The following is a 12500-nucleotide window of genomic DNA, read 5'->3' on the forward strand; positions in this document are numbered from 1 at the left end:
GTTGATGCATAAAGAACAGTTGCAGGACAGACGTTTATATGAAAAGACATGTTTGTTTATGAAGATGAAATGAAACAAATATATCTACTGTATGGTTCTACATTAAATATGGAGAGTATAGTTGCATTATCACCCTGGACAGGGGCCATGTATGTGTGGGGTTATACAGTAGATATACTGCTATTACAGCGTTAAGGTGTGTGTAGTAGTGGGACGAGGGGTTGCAACATTAGTGTAGTGTAGGTTTGGGATGTTCCATACTATAGGGGTAGTGATCATTGGTTTACAGGTGGGGGGAGATCAGGGCAGGGCAGGGGGTGTCTGTGGGGCGGCTGCTCATGCTGTGTGTCAATCAGTCAGTCAGGGGTTTGGATGAGGTGATGAGGGGTTAGTCAGGGGTTTGGACCACAGAGAGGGGTGATGAGGGGTTAGTCAGGGGTTTGGACCACAGAGAGGGGTGATGAGGGGATAGTCAGGGGTTTGGACCACAGAGAGGGGTGATGGGGGGATAGTCAGGGGTTTGGACCACATAGAGGGGTGATGGGGGGATAGTCAGGGGTTTGGACCACAGAGAGGGGTGATGAGGGGTTAGTCAGGGGTTTGGACCACAGAGAGGGGTGATGAGGGGATAGTCAGGGGTTTGGACCACAGAGAGGGGTGATGGGGGATAGTCAGGGGTTTGGACCACAGAGAGGGGTGATGGGGGAATAGTCAGGGGTTTGGACCACAGAGAGGGGTGATGAGGGGATAGTCAGGGGTTTGAACCACAGAGAGGGGTGATGAGGGGATAGTCAGGGGTTTGGACCACAGAGAGGGGTGATGGGGGGATAGTCAGGTGTTTGTACCACAGAGAGGGGTGATGGGGGGATAGTCAGGGGTTTGGACCACAGAGAGGGGTGTTGGGGGGATAGTCAGGGGTTTGGACCACAGAGAGGGGTGATGGGGGGGATAGTCAGTGGTTTGGACCACAGAGAGAGGTGTTGGGGGGTTAGTCAGGGGTTTGGACCACAGAGAGGGGTGTTGGGGGGATAGTCAGGGGTTTGGACCACAGAGAGGGGTGATGGGGGGATAGTCAGGGGGTTGGACCACAGAGAGGGGTGTTGGGGGGATAGTCAGGGGGTTGGACCACAGAGAGGGGTGTTGGGGGGATAGTCAGGGGTTTGGACCACAGAGAGGGGTGTTGGGTGGATAGTCAGGGGTACAGTAAGCTAGTAGTTACCCAACCATCTGGATCTTATCCTGGCTCTGCACTAGAGGAGATAATAAGCCGTGTGTATTGAGGACAGGAGTAATGTCTCAGCAGACTGGCTTGTAAGGGAGAGTGACATGTGGGAGTCTGTTGGAATGAGCTGGAATCTGACCTAGGATCAGATAGGAAATACTCAGAGGCTCCCGCTTGCCTCTCATATTATCTGCTCCCATAAATCATCATCATGGGCGAAGTGAGCATGCTCAGTAGAGACCGCAGCAGCATCTACAGTGGTCTCCCTCAGAGTGACACCCACCCCTGCAGTGTTACCCTGGTAACAACACACTCAGCCAGTGTAGGTGTGTTTGTGGAGACGTGGGACTGGTCTGGGGGTGCTAGGGTTACAGGGCTGGGGGGTGCAGGGGTAAAAGGGGGGCGCAGTGAAAAGGATCAGGGGTGGGTGGGGTCATTGTTTGAGGGGTTACCTGTAGTGGGGGTGCTGGAAGTGACAGTGTGGAACCTCTGAAAGAACAGTGAAATGCATTGAGACTCTCATCCATGTTGGTACCCTAACAATGCTGTCACCATTAAGGTTCTGACACCTTTCCCTGGACACTCAGACAGTACATGACAGTGTCACTTCTCTGCCTCTCTTGCTTCCCCTCCTGTTCTTCCCTCTGTCCATCACAGCCCACCTCTCTGTGACTTTGTATCCCCTGTTCTTCCCTCTGTCCATCACAGCCCACCTCTCTGTGACTTTGTATCCCCTGTTCTTCCCTCTGTCCATCACAGCCCACCTCTCTGTGACTTTGTATCCCCTGTTCTTCCCTCTGTCCATCACAGCCCACCTCTCTGTGACTTTGTATCCCCTTTTCTTCCCTCTGTCCATCACAGCCCACCTCTCTGTGACTTTGTATCCCCTGTTCTTCCCTCTGTCCATCACAGCCCACCTCTCTGTGACTTTGTATCCCCTGTTCTTCCCTCTGTCCATCACAGCCCACCTCTCTGTGACTTTGTATCCCCTGTTCTTCCCTCTGTCCATCACAGCCCACCTCTCTGTGACTTTGTATCCCCTTTTCTTCCCTCTGTCCATCACAGCCCACCTCTCTGTGACTTTGTATCCCCTTTTCTTCCCTCTGTCCATCACAGCCCACCTCTCTGTGACTTTGTATCCCCTGTTCTTCCCTCTGTCCATCACAGCCCACCTCTCTGTGACTTTGTATCCCCTGTTCTTCCCTCTGTCCATCACAGCCCACCTCTCTGTGACTTTGTATCCCCTTTTCTTCCCTCTGTCCATCACAGCCCACCTCTCTGTGACTTTGTATCCCCTGTTCTTCCCTCTGTCCATCACAGCCCACCTCTCTGTGACTTTGTATCCCCTTTTCTTCCCTCTGTCCATCACAGCCCACCTCTCTGTGACTTTGTATCCCCTGTTCTTCCCTCTGTCCATCACAGCCCACCTCTCTGTGACTTTGTATCCCCTGTTCTTCCCTCTGTCCATCACAGCCCACCTCTCTGTGACTTTGTATCCCCTTTCCTTTCCCAATGGGCACACACTGGTTGAAACAACGTTTTTCCCACATCATTTCAATGACATTACGGTGAACCAACGTGGAATAGACGTCTGTGCCCAGTGGGTTCTTTCTTTTTTAGGCCTCTCTCGCTTTTTTCACTTCATGTATCTTAAGCTCTACCCATCCCTCCTGTGTTTCACCTTCTCTTCTCATCATCTCTCTCTATCTCCAGACATACATCTCCCTCTGCTATACATTCCTTTGTATTCCTTCTAGATGCTCTTTCCCTCTCCGTATGTTCCTGGTCTCCCTCCTCCTCTGTCCTCGTCTTTCCTGTCTCTACCCAGAACCCAACCCACATCCCCCATGTCTTACCCATCTCCTCCAGTTCTGAGGTCATGGATTTGGAGCGGAGAGCGATGGCCGGAGTGCTTAGTCTTTTACTCTGCTGGGGGACTGTGGAGAAAGGAAAGCATTATCATCCTCGTCCTCATCCTCATCCTCCTCATCATCATCGTTGTCGTAGTTCTAGACCCTGTGTTGTCTCTTACTTTTCTTTCTCTGGCCATCCTCCATGTCAGGGTTGCGTGTCACCATGACAACCTTGACCATGAGGGCGTTTCCACCTTGCCTGATCATGTTGACCACCTGCCTGTGTCCCACCTTCACCACATTCTGACCATTCACCTGAGAGGGGGGGGGGGGGGGGGTAGAGGGGAAGAAGAAGAAGTCCATGTGATTGGTTAGAGAGGGTGATTTTTCATAATAATAGTCATTGTGAAGAATCCAGCTTCAGCTCCCATCATGCCCTAGCAGCCCACACCTCAATGAGGAAGTCTCCCATTCTCAGACCGGCTCTCCAGGCCACGCCTCCTTCGTCGACAGACTCCAGGTACTGCAGTGCTGGGAAGGCTGGGGTGGGAGTGAACTCCTCGATGGGGGTCTGAGCTGAAGACAGAGAACAGAGGGGTAACCAGCATTATGTCATAACCACTGTAACAACTAGACTGATGAAGCCCATGCAGCACAGTGAGACTGTCCAAGTGTGTTCATCTGTGTGTGTGCCTGTGTGCGTGTGCCTGTGTGCGTGTGCCTGTGTGTTAAAGGTCTGTATGCCTGACTGTCTATCTATCAACAGCTGATCGCACGTGTTTCCTTACCCTTGGCTCCTCTCAGCACAAAGCCAAAACCCTCACTGTCTTTTTTCTGCAGAAGCACTGTCTTCTCCTTGATGATATAGTCACTAAGAGAGAGGACAGAGAGAGATGAGGAGAGACACTTAGCGATAACATGAGATACATTCAAAAAGGAGTGGAAAAAGGGGACAGCAGGAAGAAGAGAAAGAGAGAGAGAGGTAGGAGAGAGAGGTAGGAGAGAGAGGTAGGAGAGAGAGAGAGGTAGGAGAGAGAGAGGTAGGAGAGAGAGAGGTAGGAGAGAGAGAGGTAGGAGAGAGAGGTAGGAGAGAGAGAGGTAGGAGATAGGTATCTGCCCCAGGAGGGAGCCTTAATCCTGGGAGAGAGAGGGAGGTGGGAGGGGTCAGGGACCTTCTGAAATGAGGGCACATTTTTTAAGCACATGAATTAATACATTTAACTGACTCTGCCCTGACTCGGCTCCCCAGAGCTGGGCAGTGGGTTTTGTATTTCCTGTGTCCTCTCTGGGGTCAGGGGTCAGCTGATAACATAATGCACCAGACCAGGGGCTCGCTGGGCAGCCTTGTGTCGGCGACAGGGCGAGGTACAGTGAGATTGCGCTGGGTTGGTTGACAGAAAGACCAGAGATGTTGTTCCAGAACCTCACTCTCTAAGATGCTAGGCTATATATGATGATGGCGGTTGCCTGAGCAACAAGCTACAGGACGTAGGATCTAACTGGTGTAATATAGAGAGGCCTGACTACACTGGAAGAGAGAAATGTATGCACAGCTAGGTGCTCTGATGACACAGACGTAGTCTTCCAAAGAAGAAGAATCCTCACATGTAGAGCCAATAAAGAGGTCAGGTTATGTTGGTCTGCCTCGCTAAAATAGCCTCATGAATAAACAGGGGATAATGAGTATGGGAGATGACGATAATTGGCAGTTTCCAGTTGCTATCTAACTAGAGTACATGGAGCTATCATGGAAAGACCACAGAAGAAGTGCGAATACCCACAAGCACCTGCATGTCAGCCACTTTTGAGAGACCTAGTTTAGGTAGTTACCCAGTCATCCAATGATTCAACTAGCTACTGTCAACATACTGTTTACCTTTAATAATGTTTACGTACTGTATGTCTTCCCTTCTTCACCCAGGCCGTCCCCTCCACTGGCATAGCAACTCGCATAGCAACTCACTTAAATACAGTCATTTGCCAGCATGAACCAATGAGCACCACACAATCACGGACTGCATCCATCTGTAATGACACCTTCCTCATAATTGAGCCTAGTGCACCACTGTTGACCAGAGATGAATGGGATCTATATGGGGAATAAGGTGTCATTTGGGACCCGCCACACCATGGGGATTGGTTTGTTAGGTTGGTTATGTTCCTCACACAAACATTCCTCTGGACTGCAGCCCAGTGGTATCTATACTGACACAAGCTCTCCTGTCATCAAGTCTGTCACCAACTCAAGGTTGTGCATACCGTAATAACACCACACAATCATCTAACCATGTTCCTCCTACATACATACCTACTGTATCTCCAATGTAACTGATCCATGCAACACAATCTAGAAGTTAGAGCTGGGGGATATGGACAAAAATCCCCATCGTGATAAATTACCTCAATTAATGCTATAACCATAAATAGAATGATACGTTAAGAACATGAATGAATGTGCACCACAGTTTATAACATGAATTAATGTGCACCACAGTTTATAACATTAATGTGCACCACAGTTTATAACATGAATTAATGTGCACCACAGTTTATAACATTAATGTGCACCACAGTTTATAACATTAATGTGCACCACAGTTTATAACATTAATTAATGTGAACCACCGTTTATAACATTAATGTGCACCACAGTTTATAACATTAATGTGAACCACAGTTTATAACATTAATGTGAACCACAGTTTATAACATTAATGTGAACCACAGTTTATAACATTAATGTGCACCACAGTTTATAACATTAATGTGAACCACAGTTTATAACTATTATCCTTTAAACTACTACTACTAGTTTGATGGTTGTCCCATTCACAATCACCCATATTAGCAAACTTATTTCATTTCAAACTTCAATCAATCAATCAAATGTATTTATAAAGCCCTTCTTACATCAGCTGATTTCACTAAGTGTTGTACAGAAACCAGCCTAGAACCCCAAACAGCAATGCAGGTGTAGAAGCACGTGTAGAACTTCACATTTCTCTAGTATAGGATACTTATCGTAGTGAACGGTAACAGCAAAATGCCTGCGATAAGTGATTGGTATGGTCGGTGTGGATCATTTGGGGTTTATCGTCCCAGCTCTGCTATAAGTATTGGTAACATCATCTAGAAGCATAGCAAGGGGGACTGCTACCCATGGCACAGCATGTCCCTCTCAAACCACTTCTCATTCTCTTATACACTAATGTTTGTACACATACACAGGGGCACACATTGATAACGCACACACACGTACACACACCATATGTAGACACAGTAGAAGCAGAGCCACTAGCGGGGATACATGTTATAGATCTGCCTCCTATACCTTGTTCTCAATCAGCAACAGCTCAAAGACCGTCACACACAGAGACCCACAAACACGACACACGCACACATTCTGCAGATGAGAGAAGCAGCAATTATCAGACAGTTGTGTCGGTACTGTGTTGCTACTGAAGGCAGACGTACAGACACGGAGAGGGAGAGGAGAGTGATTAATGTACATGGAGACACAGCTAGGCTGTAACGTTACTGCTAATGTACCGGGCTGTGCATGCGTCTCTCCTTCCTCACTACACACACACACACACAGACACACACAGACGCACACACGGACACACGTACAGGCTCATGCATTGCAACACATCCCATCTGTCTATCGATTAGTCTTCCTAATCACTCCAGTCTACCATCCATGTCCACATGCATGCTCCCCTCCCTCCCTCCCTCCCTCCCTCCCTCCCTCCCTCCCTCCCTCCCTCCCTCCCTCCCTCCCTCCCTCCCTCCCTCCCTCCCTCCCTCCCTCCCTCCCTCCCTCCCTCCCTCCCTCCCTCCCTCTATCCTCCAGCCCTGCGACCAGTGAGAAATCAAAAACAGCCAGTACCTGTAAATGAACCAGACACTCCTATTCATGGGGCCTAGCGATGGCCAGGAAGAAGAGAGGGAGAGATCCTCCTCGCCGCATCCCCCCATCGCCATTTCCCCCCCTCCTCCTCCTCCTCCTCCTCCTCCTTCTCGTCTTCCAGCGAGAGAGCAGCGAGTACGAGCCGAGGGAGGGGAGGAGAGGAGGAGAGAGCGATGGAGAGAGAGAGAGTGAGGGCCTAGCTCTCCCAGCCCCTTCATACTTAAGACAGACAGAGAACGAGGGAGCAGGAGAGAGATGGAGATGGTTCACTGTGACTGCGACACAGAGAGAGAGAGAGAGAGAGAGAGAGGGGAACAAGAGAGGGAGAAGGAGGGAGTGTGTGAGTGAGGGGGAAGATGGTTTAGCATAAAAAGGGAGAGAGATATGAGGTAATTTTGAGAGAGGGGAGAAAGAGCGGGCCAAGGGGTGATCGGGTTTGTTTGCTGAGTATGTGACTATTTCATACACCAACAGAATATAAAGAGAAAAGAGACGCACTGACGCGCACACACATACACACACTCAAACACATTCCTTTCTCCTTTCTCCTATCTCTGTATATATCTCTCTCAGTGGTATTCACTGAGTCTGTCTATCACTGTTTTCCTCCTCAGTTATGATTCTCCATTCACAAGAACGGATGCATTTTGGATGAGTTAAGGCCATGTTCTGTTTGACTCCTCTCTCTTGCTGTAACTCACTCCAGATAGGGAGATACTGTAAAACGCACTGATTGTTGCTCTGAACTGCTGAGGCTTGCATCCTGTCATCACAATCACAATGTTTTTCACAACTCATATATGTATACAGGCTATTTATGATCATTATGATAGATGATTCATCTATTATCAAATTCACATAGAAATCTGACTTCTTTGAAAGCACGTGTGTAGATGTGTTCTATGTGTGGTATTTCTATGCTTCCCGTTCTTAAGTTTCGTTTTTTGTGTCTTTTACTTTCAGTTTTGTACACCAGCTTCAAACAGCTGAAAATACAACACTTTGGGTTATTGATAATGTATTTCACAGAGGTTTAGATGGTACAATGATTCTCTACACTATGCATTGCTTGTTTTGTCAAAATGAACTGAAATCAGGAGAACTATTAGAATTTTAGCAACCAGGAAATAGTAGAGAGATTTCTGCATATTGCACCTTTAATAAACCAAATATAACTCGTGAATTCTATATTATCTCTCTTTTCCCCATCTCCTACCTCTTTTCACCACCTGTCAACCTATGTCTTCCTCCCATCTCACGTCTCTACCATTTCCCCATTTCTGTAACCTCTGCACTCGTTTTGTCCTACCCCTCTTCCGTCCTCTCTACTTCAGTGACCCTACATGCCCTTATCACTCTTAACATCTCCCCTCCCCCATGGCCTTTAATCAACACACACACATGTACACAGTCCCCTCCCCTCTCCTCCTCTTTCCTCTCTCACATTGTCTGTAAACAAAGCAGAGCGCATGAATGAAAAGAGGAGAGCGAGGCAGGGAAACGGGAGGAAGGAGACGCATCAAGACAGACAGGAAGAAGAAGAGGGATTCAGCTGGGGATGAGCAGCAGAAGGAAGAGAGAGAATTAGAGCGAGAGAGATTCTCTTTAAAAAGGCACTCACATCATCTCTGTCAGTGCTTCGTTCGATGTATGTCGATGTTGTCTTCTGTCGCCTTTCCCTCCCTCCCTCCCTCTCTGCCTCCCTGTCTCTCGCTCAATCTCCCCCTCTCTCTCCCCCTACCTCTCTCTGGTGCCTTTCTGCCTTCACTGCCTATTGCTGTTCTTCTCCTCTCTCTCCTTCCCTCCCTCTCTTTTTGTTTCTCTCTCTGCATGTTAAGCTATACTGCTGTGAATTTAGTGTATGGCCGCGCGCGTGTGTGTGTGTGTGTGTGTGTGTGTGTGAGGGAGGGAGGGAGAGAGAGAGAGAGAGAGAGAGGGAGAGAGGTAGAGAGAGAGAGGGAGAGGGAGAACGAGAGAGAGAGGGAGAGATTGAGTGAGAAAAACGAGAGAGCGGGAGAGAGTGAGAGAAAGAGAGTGAGAGTGAGAGAGGGAGAAAGAGTACAAGGAGGAGGGGGCAAGCGAGTGAATGTTGGCAGGTGTTTGGTCATGTTAGTGTGTGTGACTCGTGTGTGTGGTCATGTATGTGTGACTCGTGTGTAACTCGTGTGTGTGGTCATGTGTGTGTGACTCATGTGTGTGTGGTCATGTGTGTATGAGTGTATGTGTGCATGAGTGTTCACCTATAATGTAAAATGTACAATGTGCACCAGAAGGTGATTTGAAAGCACCTCTTGTGATGGAGGGCAATAATCCACTCTTCTCCAGAATGTGTGTGTGCTTCCTTGTCCCTATTTCACAGACCGCTGCCCCAGAACAGTTGTCATGTGTGTTACTAGGGGAGTTCACTGCCATGGGCTCTGAGACACAGGGAGAGAGGGGGCACGGAGGAGGGAGGCTTATTTGGATGGAAGAAGAGAACAAGGAAGGGAGGAAGGAAGGAGACAAGTAAAGGAGTAAAGAAGGGAGGATAAGGTCAAATAGGGAGAAAGGAGGAATGGATTGATAAAGATGGACACTAGGGGTGAAAATGTATAGAGGGAGAACATCTCTCCCTGATCATCTCTCCTCTTCCTCTAATCCTTGTTAATGTAATCGCTGTGCCACAATATCAATTTAAGCCATTCATTTAGCTGACTGCCGTCTCGACCGAGCCTTGTTAAACTGTCACAGCTAGTCAGAGCAGTAAAAGCCTGCTTCATTAGACAGATCAGGAGGTGTACAATATCTCTTACTGTCAATATAAAAACATCTTCCATCTAAAAGCGGATTGAAAGGTGATGAGGTGAAAGTGGGAGAGAAAGGGGGGTTGTTCATTCACGTCTATTTCCTCTCCTGCGTTCTCTCTCCCTTTTCTCTTCTTCGTCTACTTCTACATACTGTAGAATCTCTCCTTCTCTTCACCTCCTTTCTTGCTCTGTTCATCCCTCTCTCCCTCCAGAGTGCCCTTCACTGTCTGTTCTCCAGATGGAAACACCACAGGGGAGGGAGGGTGATGGAGAGAAAATTAAAAAGAACAGGGGGTGAGTAAAACAGTGATGAATAAAAATAAAGGGAGTGATAGAGAGAGAGAGGTGGAAGGGGTGACAAAGCCAAATATAGAGGAGTGGAGAAAAGCAGGGTGAGATGGATCCACACTAGTGCTCTGATAAAAACAGACTTAGCAGTGAGTTAGCATTGAGTTAGCAGTGAGTTAGCAGTGAGTTAGCAGTGAGTTAGCAGTGAGTTGGCATTGAGTTAGCATTGAGTTAGCAGTGAGTTAGCAGTGAGTTAGCAGTGAGTTGGCATTGAGTTAGCATTGAGTTAGCAGTGAGTTAGCAGTGAGTTAGCAGTGAGTTAGCAGTGAGTTGGCATTGAGTTAGCAGTGAGTTAGCAGTGAGTTAGCAGTGAGTTGGCAGTGAGTTGGCATTGAGTTAGCAGTGAGTTAGCAGTGTCACAGACTGACTAAACAACCTGGAGTTTTATATCGTATCGGGTACATTTGTTTAAATATCCCTGATGTGGGTGTAGAAACGTTTGTGTGAGTTTCCATGTAGGTGTCAGTCGCTTGGTAGAGCACGTAAGTCTAAATGAAATTACGCAAAATAATGAATGCTTTTGTGTGTGTTTGTGTTGTCAAGATGGCAGTGTGTTTATTTCTTTGTGAATAATTCTCCAAGTCCAGGACCGTTAAATTGGTTTGCCTCATAACAGAGCCTCTCTGAGCCGCCACGCAAAAACATGACATTAAAGAGAGGGACATTACATCACTGGGTGTTAATGAGAGGAGTTACACTCCGAAGTGTCAACGTAGCGATCTGGAAGTCAACAACAACGACAACATAATCAACAAGCACATCAGTAGAGGCCACGTCGATGACAGTCTACAGAAGTTCAGATATCAGATGAGTACTGTATGTAACTTCAGATATCTGACCAGTACTGTATATAACTTCAGATATCTGACCAGTACTGTATGTAACTTCAGATAGCAGACCAGTACTGTATGTAACTTCAGATATTTGACCAGTACTGTATGTAACTTCAGATATCAGACCAGTACTGTATGTAACATCAGATATCAGACCAGTACTGTATGTAACTTCAGATATCAGACCAGTACTGTATGTAACATCAGATATCAGACCAGTACTGTATGTAACTTCAGATATCAGACCAGTACTGTATGTAACTTCAGATAGCAGACCAGTACTGTATGTAACTTCAGATATCTGAGCAGTACTGTATGTAACTTCAGATATCAGACCAGTACTGTATGTAACATCAGATAGCAGACCAGTACTGTATGTAACTTCAGATATCTGACCAGTACTGTATGTAACTTCAGATATCAGACCAGTACTGTATGTAACTTCAGATATCAGACCAGTACTGTATGTAACTTCAGATATCAGACCAGTACTGTATGTAACTTCAGATATCAGACCAGTACTGTATGTAACTTCAGATATCTGACCAGTACTGTATGTAACTTCAGATATCAGACCAGTACTGTATGTAACTTCAGATATCAGACCAGTACTGTATGTAACTTCAGATATCAGACCAGTACTGTATGTAACATCAGATATCTGACCAGTACTGTATGTAACTTCAGATATCAGACCAGTACTGTACGTAACTTCAGATATCTGACCAGTACTGTATGTAACTTCAGATATCAGACCAGTACTGTACGTAACTTCAGATATCTGACCAGTACTGTACGTAACTTCAGATATCTGACCAGTACTGTATGTAACTTCAGATATCAGTAGATCACCCAAACACAATCCATCACACAGTAGATCACCCAATCACAATCCATTGCACAGTAGTTCACCCAATCACAATCCATGGCACAGTAGATCACCCAATTAAAATCCATGGCACAGTAGATATACAGTATATTACCCATAGTCCCAAACACACGTTGACGCAGTACTGTAGATCACTCTAACAAAGCCCATCTTACAGCTACCCAACTCACTCCAACATACCCCAAGCATATCCAGGGCAAGATCACTCAACTCACTGACTTCCAGGTAGACCTCTGAGTATGACACTGTAGAGAAAGTCTCCCCATCCTTACCTGGGAGCGTCGAAGCTGTCGTAGGAGCCCACGGTGTAATGGCGGAACAGTCTCTTGGCTTTCTCACTGCGGCTCTCTAAAACACACGACCACAGTGTTATCAGCATGATGGCTGCCTGCCTGCCACACTGACCAACAGTGTCACTACAGTCACACGCTGCTGTTAGACTACAGCCTGAACCTCGACAGTAAACGTCTCTCTATTGAGTCTCTAGATACAGTCAAACCAGCTGTGTTTACCACTGCCTTAGGCCTTAGTGGTGGGCAGACACCACTACTACGACTAGTGTAGGACCTTCCTTCCCTGTCAACCCACACCTTGCTTCTGCTGCTCTAATCATTCTGAGAGTCTAGAGTGTTACTTCCCCAGTGTTACTACCTAACTGT

At 47.1% G+C, this 12500-nt stretch overlaps 1 protein-coding gene across 1 annotated transcript in view; it reads right to left on the reverse strand.

The window, feature by feature from the left end:
• Positions 1 to 12500, reverse strand: part of LOC139364997 (SH3 and multiple ankyrin repeat domains protein 1-like) — a 106114-nt gene that overhangs the window by 19717 nt on the left and 73897 nt on the right. Inside the window, exons 15-19 of the mRNA XM_071102295.1 lie at positions 12114 to 12189; positions 3864 to 3946; positions 3527 to 3651; positions 3255 to 3390; positions 3079 to 3159 (exon numbers count right to left, since the gene is read on the reverse strand). Coding sequence (XP_070958396.1) covers positions 3079 to 3159; positions 3255 to 3390; positions 3527 to 3651; positions 3864 to 3946; positions 12114 to 12189 — 501 coding nt within the window. The remainder of the gene's footprint in view (positions 1 to 3078; positions 3160 to 3254; positions 3391 to 3526; positions 3652 to 3863; positions 3947 to 12113; positions 12190 to 12500) is intronic.

The sequence above is a fragment of the Oncorhynchus clarkii genome, chromosome 13 (genome assembly GCF_045791955.1).
Source record: "Oncorhynchus clarkii lewisi isolate Uvic-CL-2024 chromosome 13, UVic_Ocla_1.0, whole genome shotgun sequence".
In the NCBI taxonomy this organism is placed as follows: domain Eukaryota; kingdom Metazoa; phylum Chordata; class Actinopteri; order Salmoniformes; family Salmonidae; genus Oncorhynchus; species Oncorhynchus clarkii.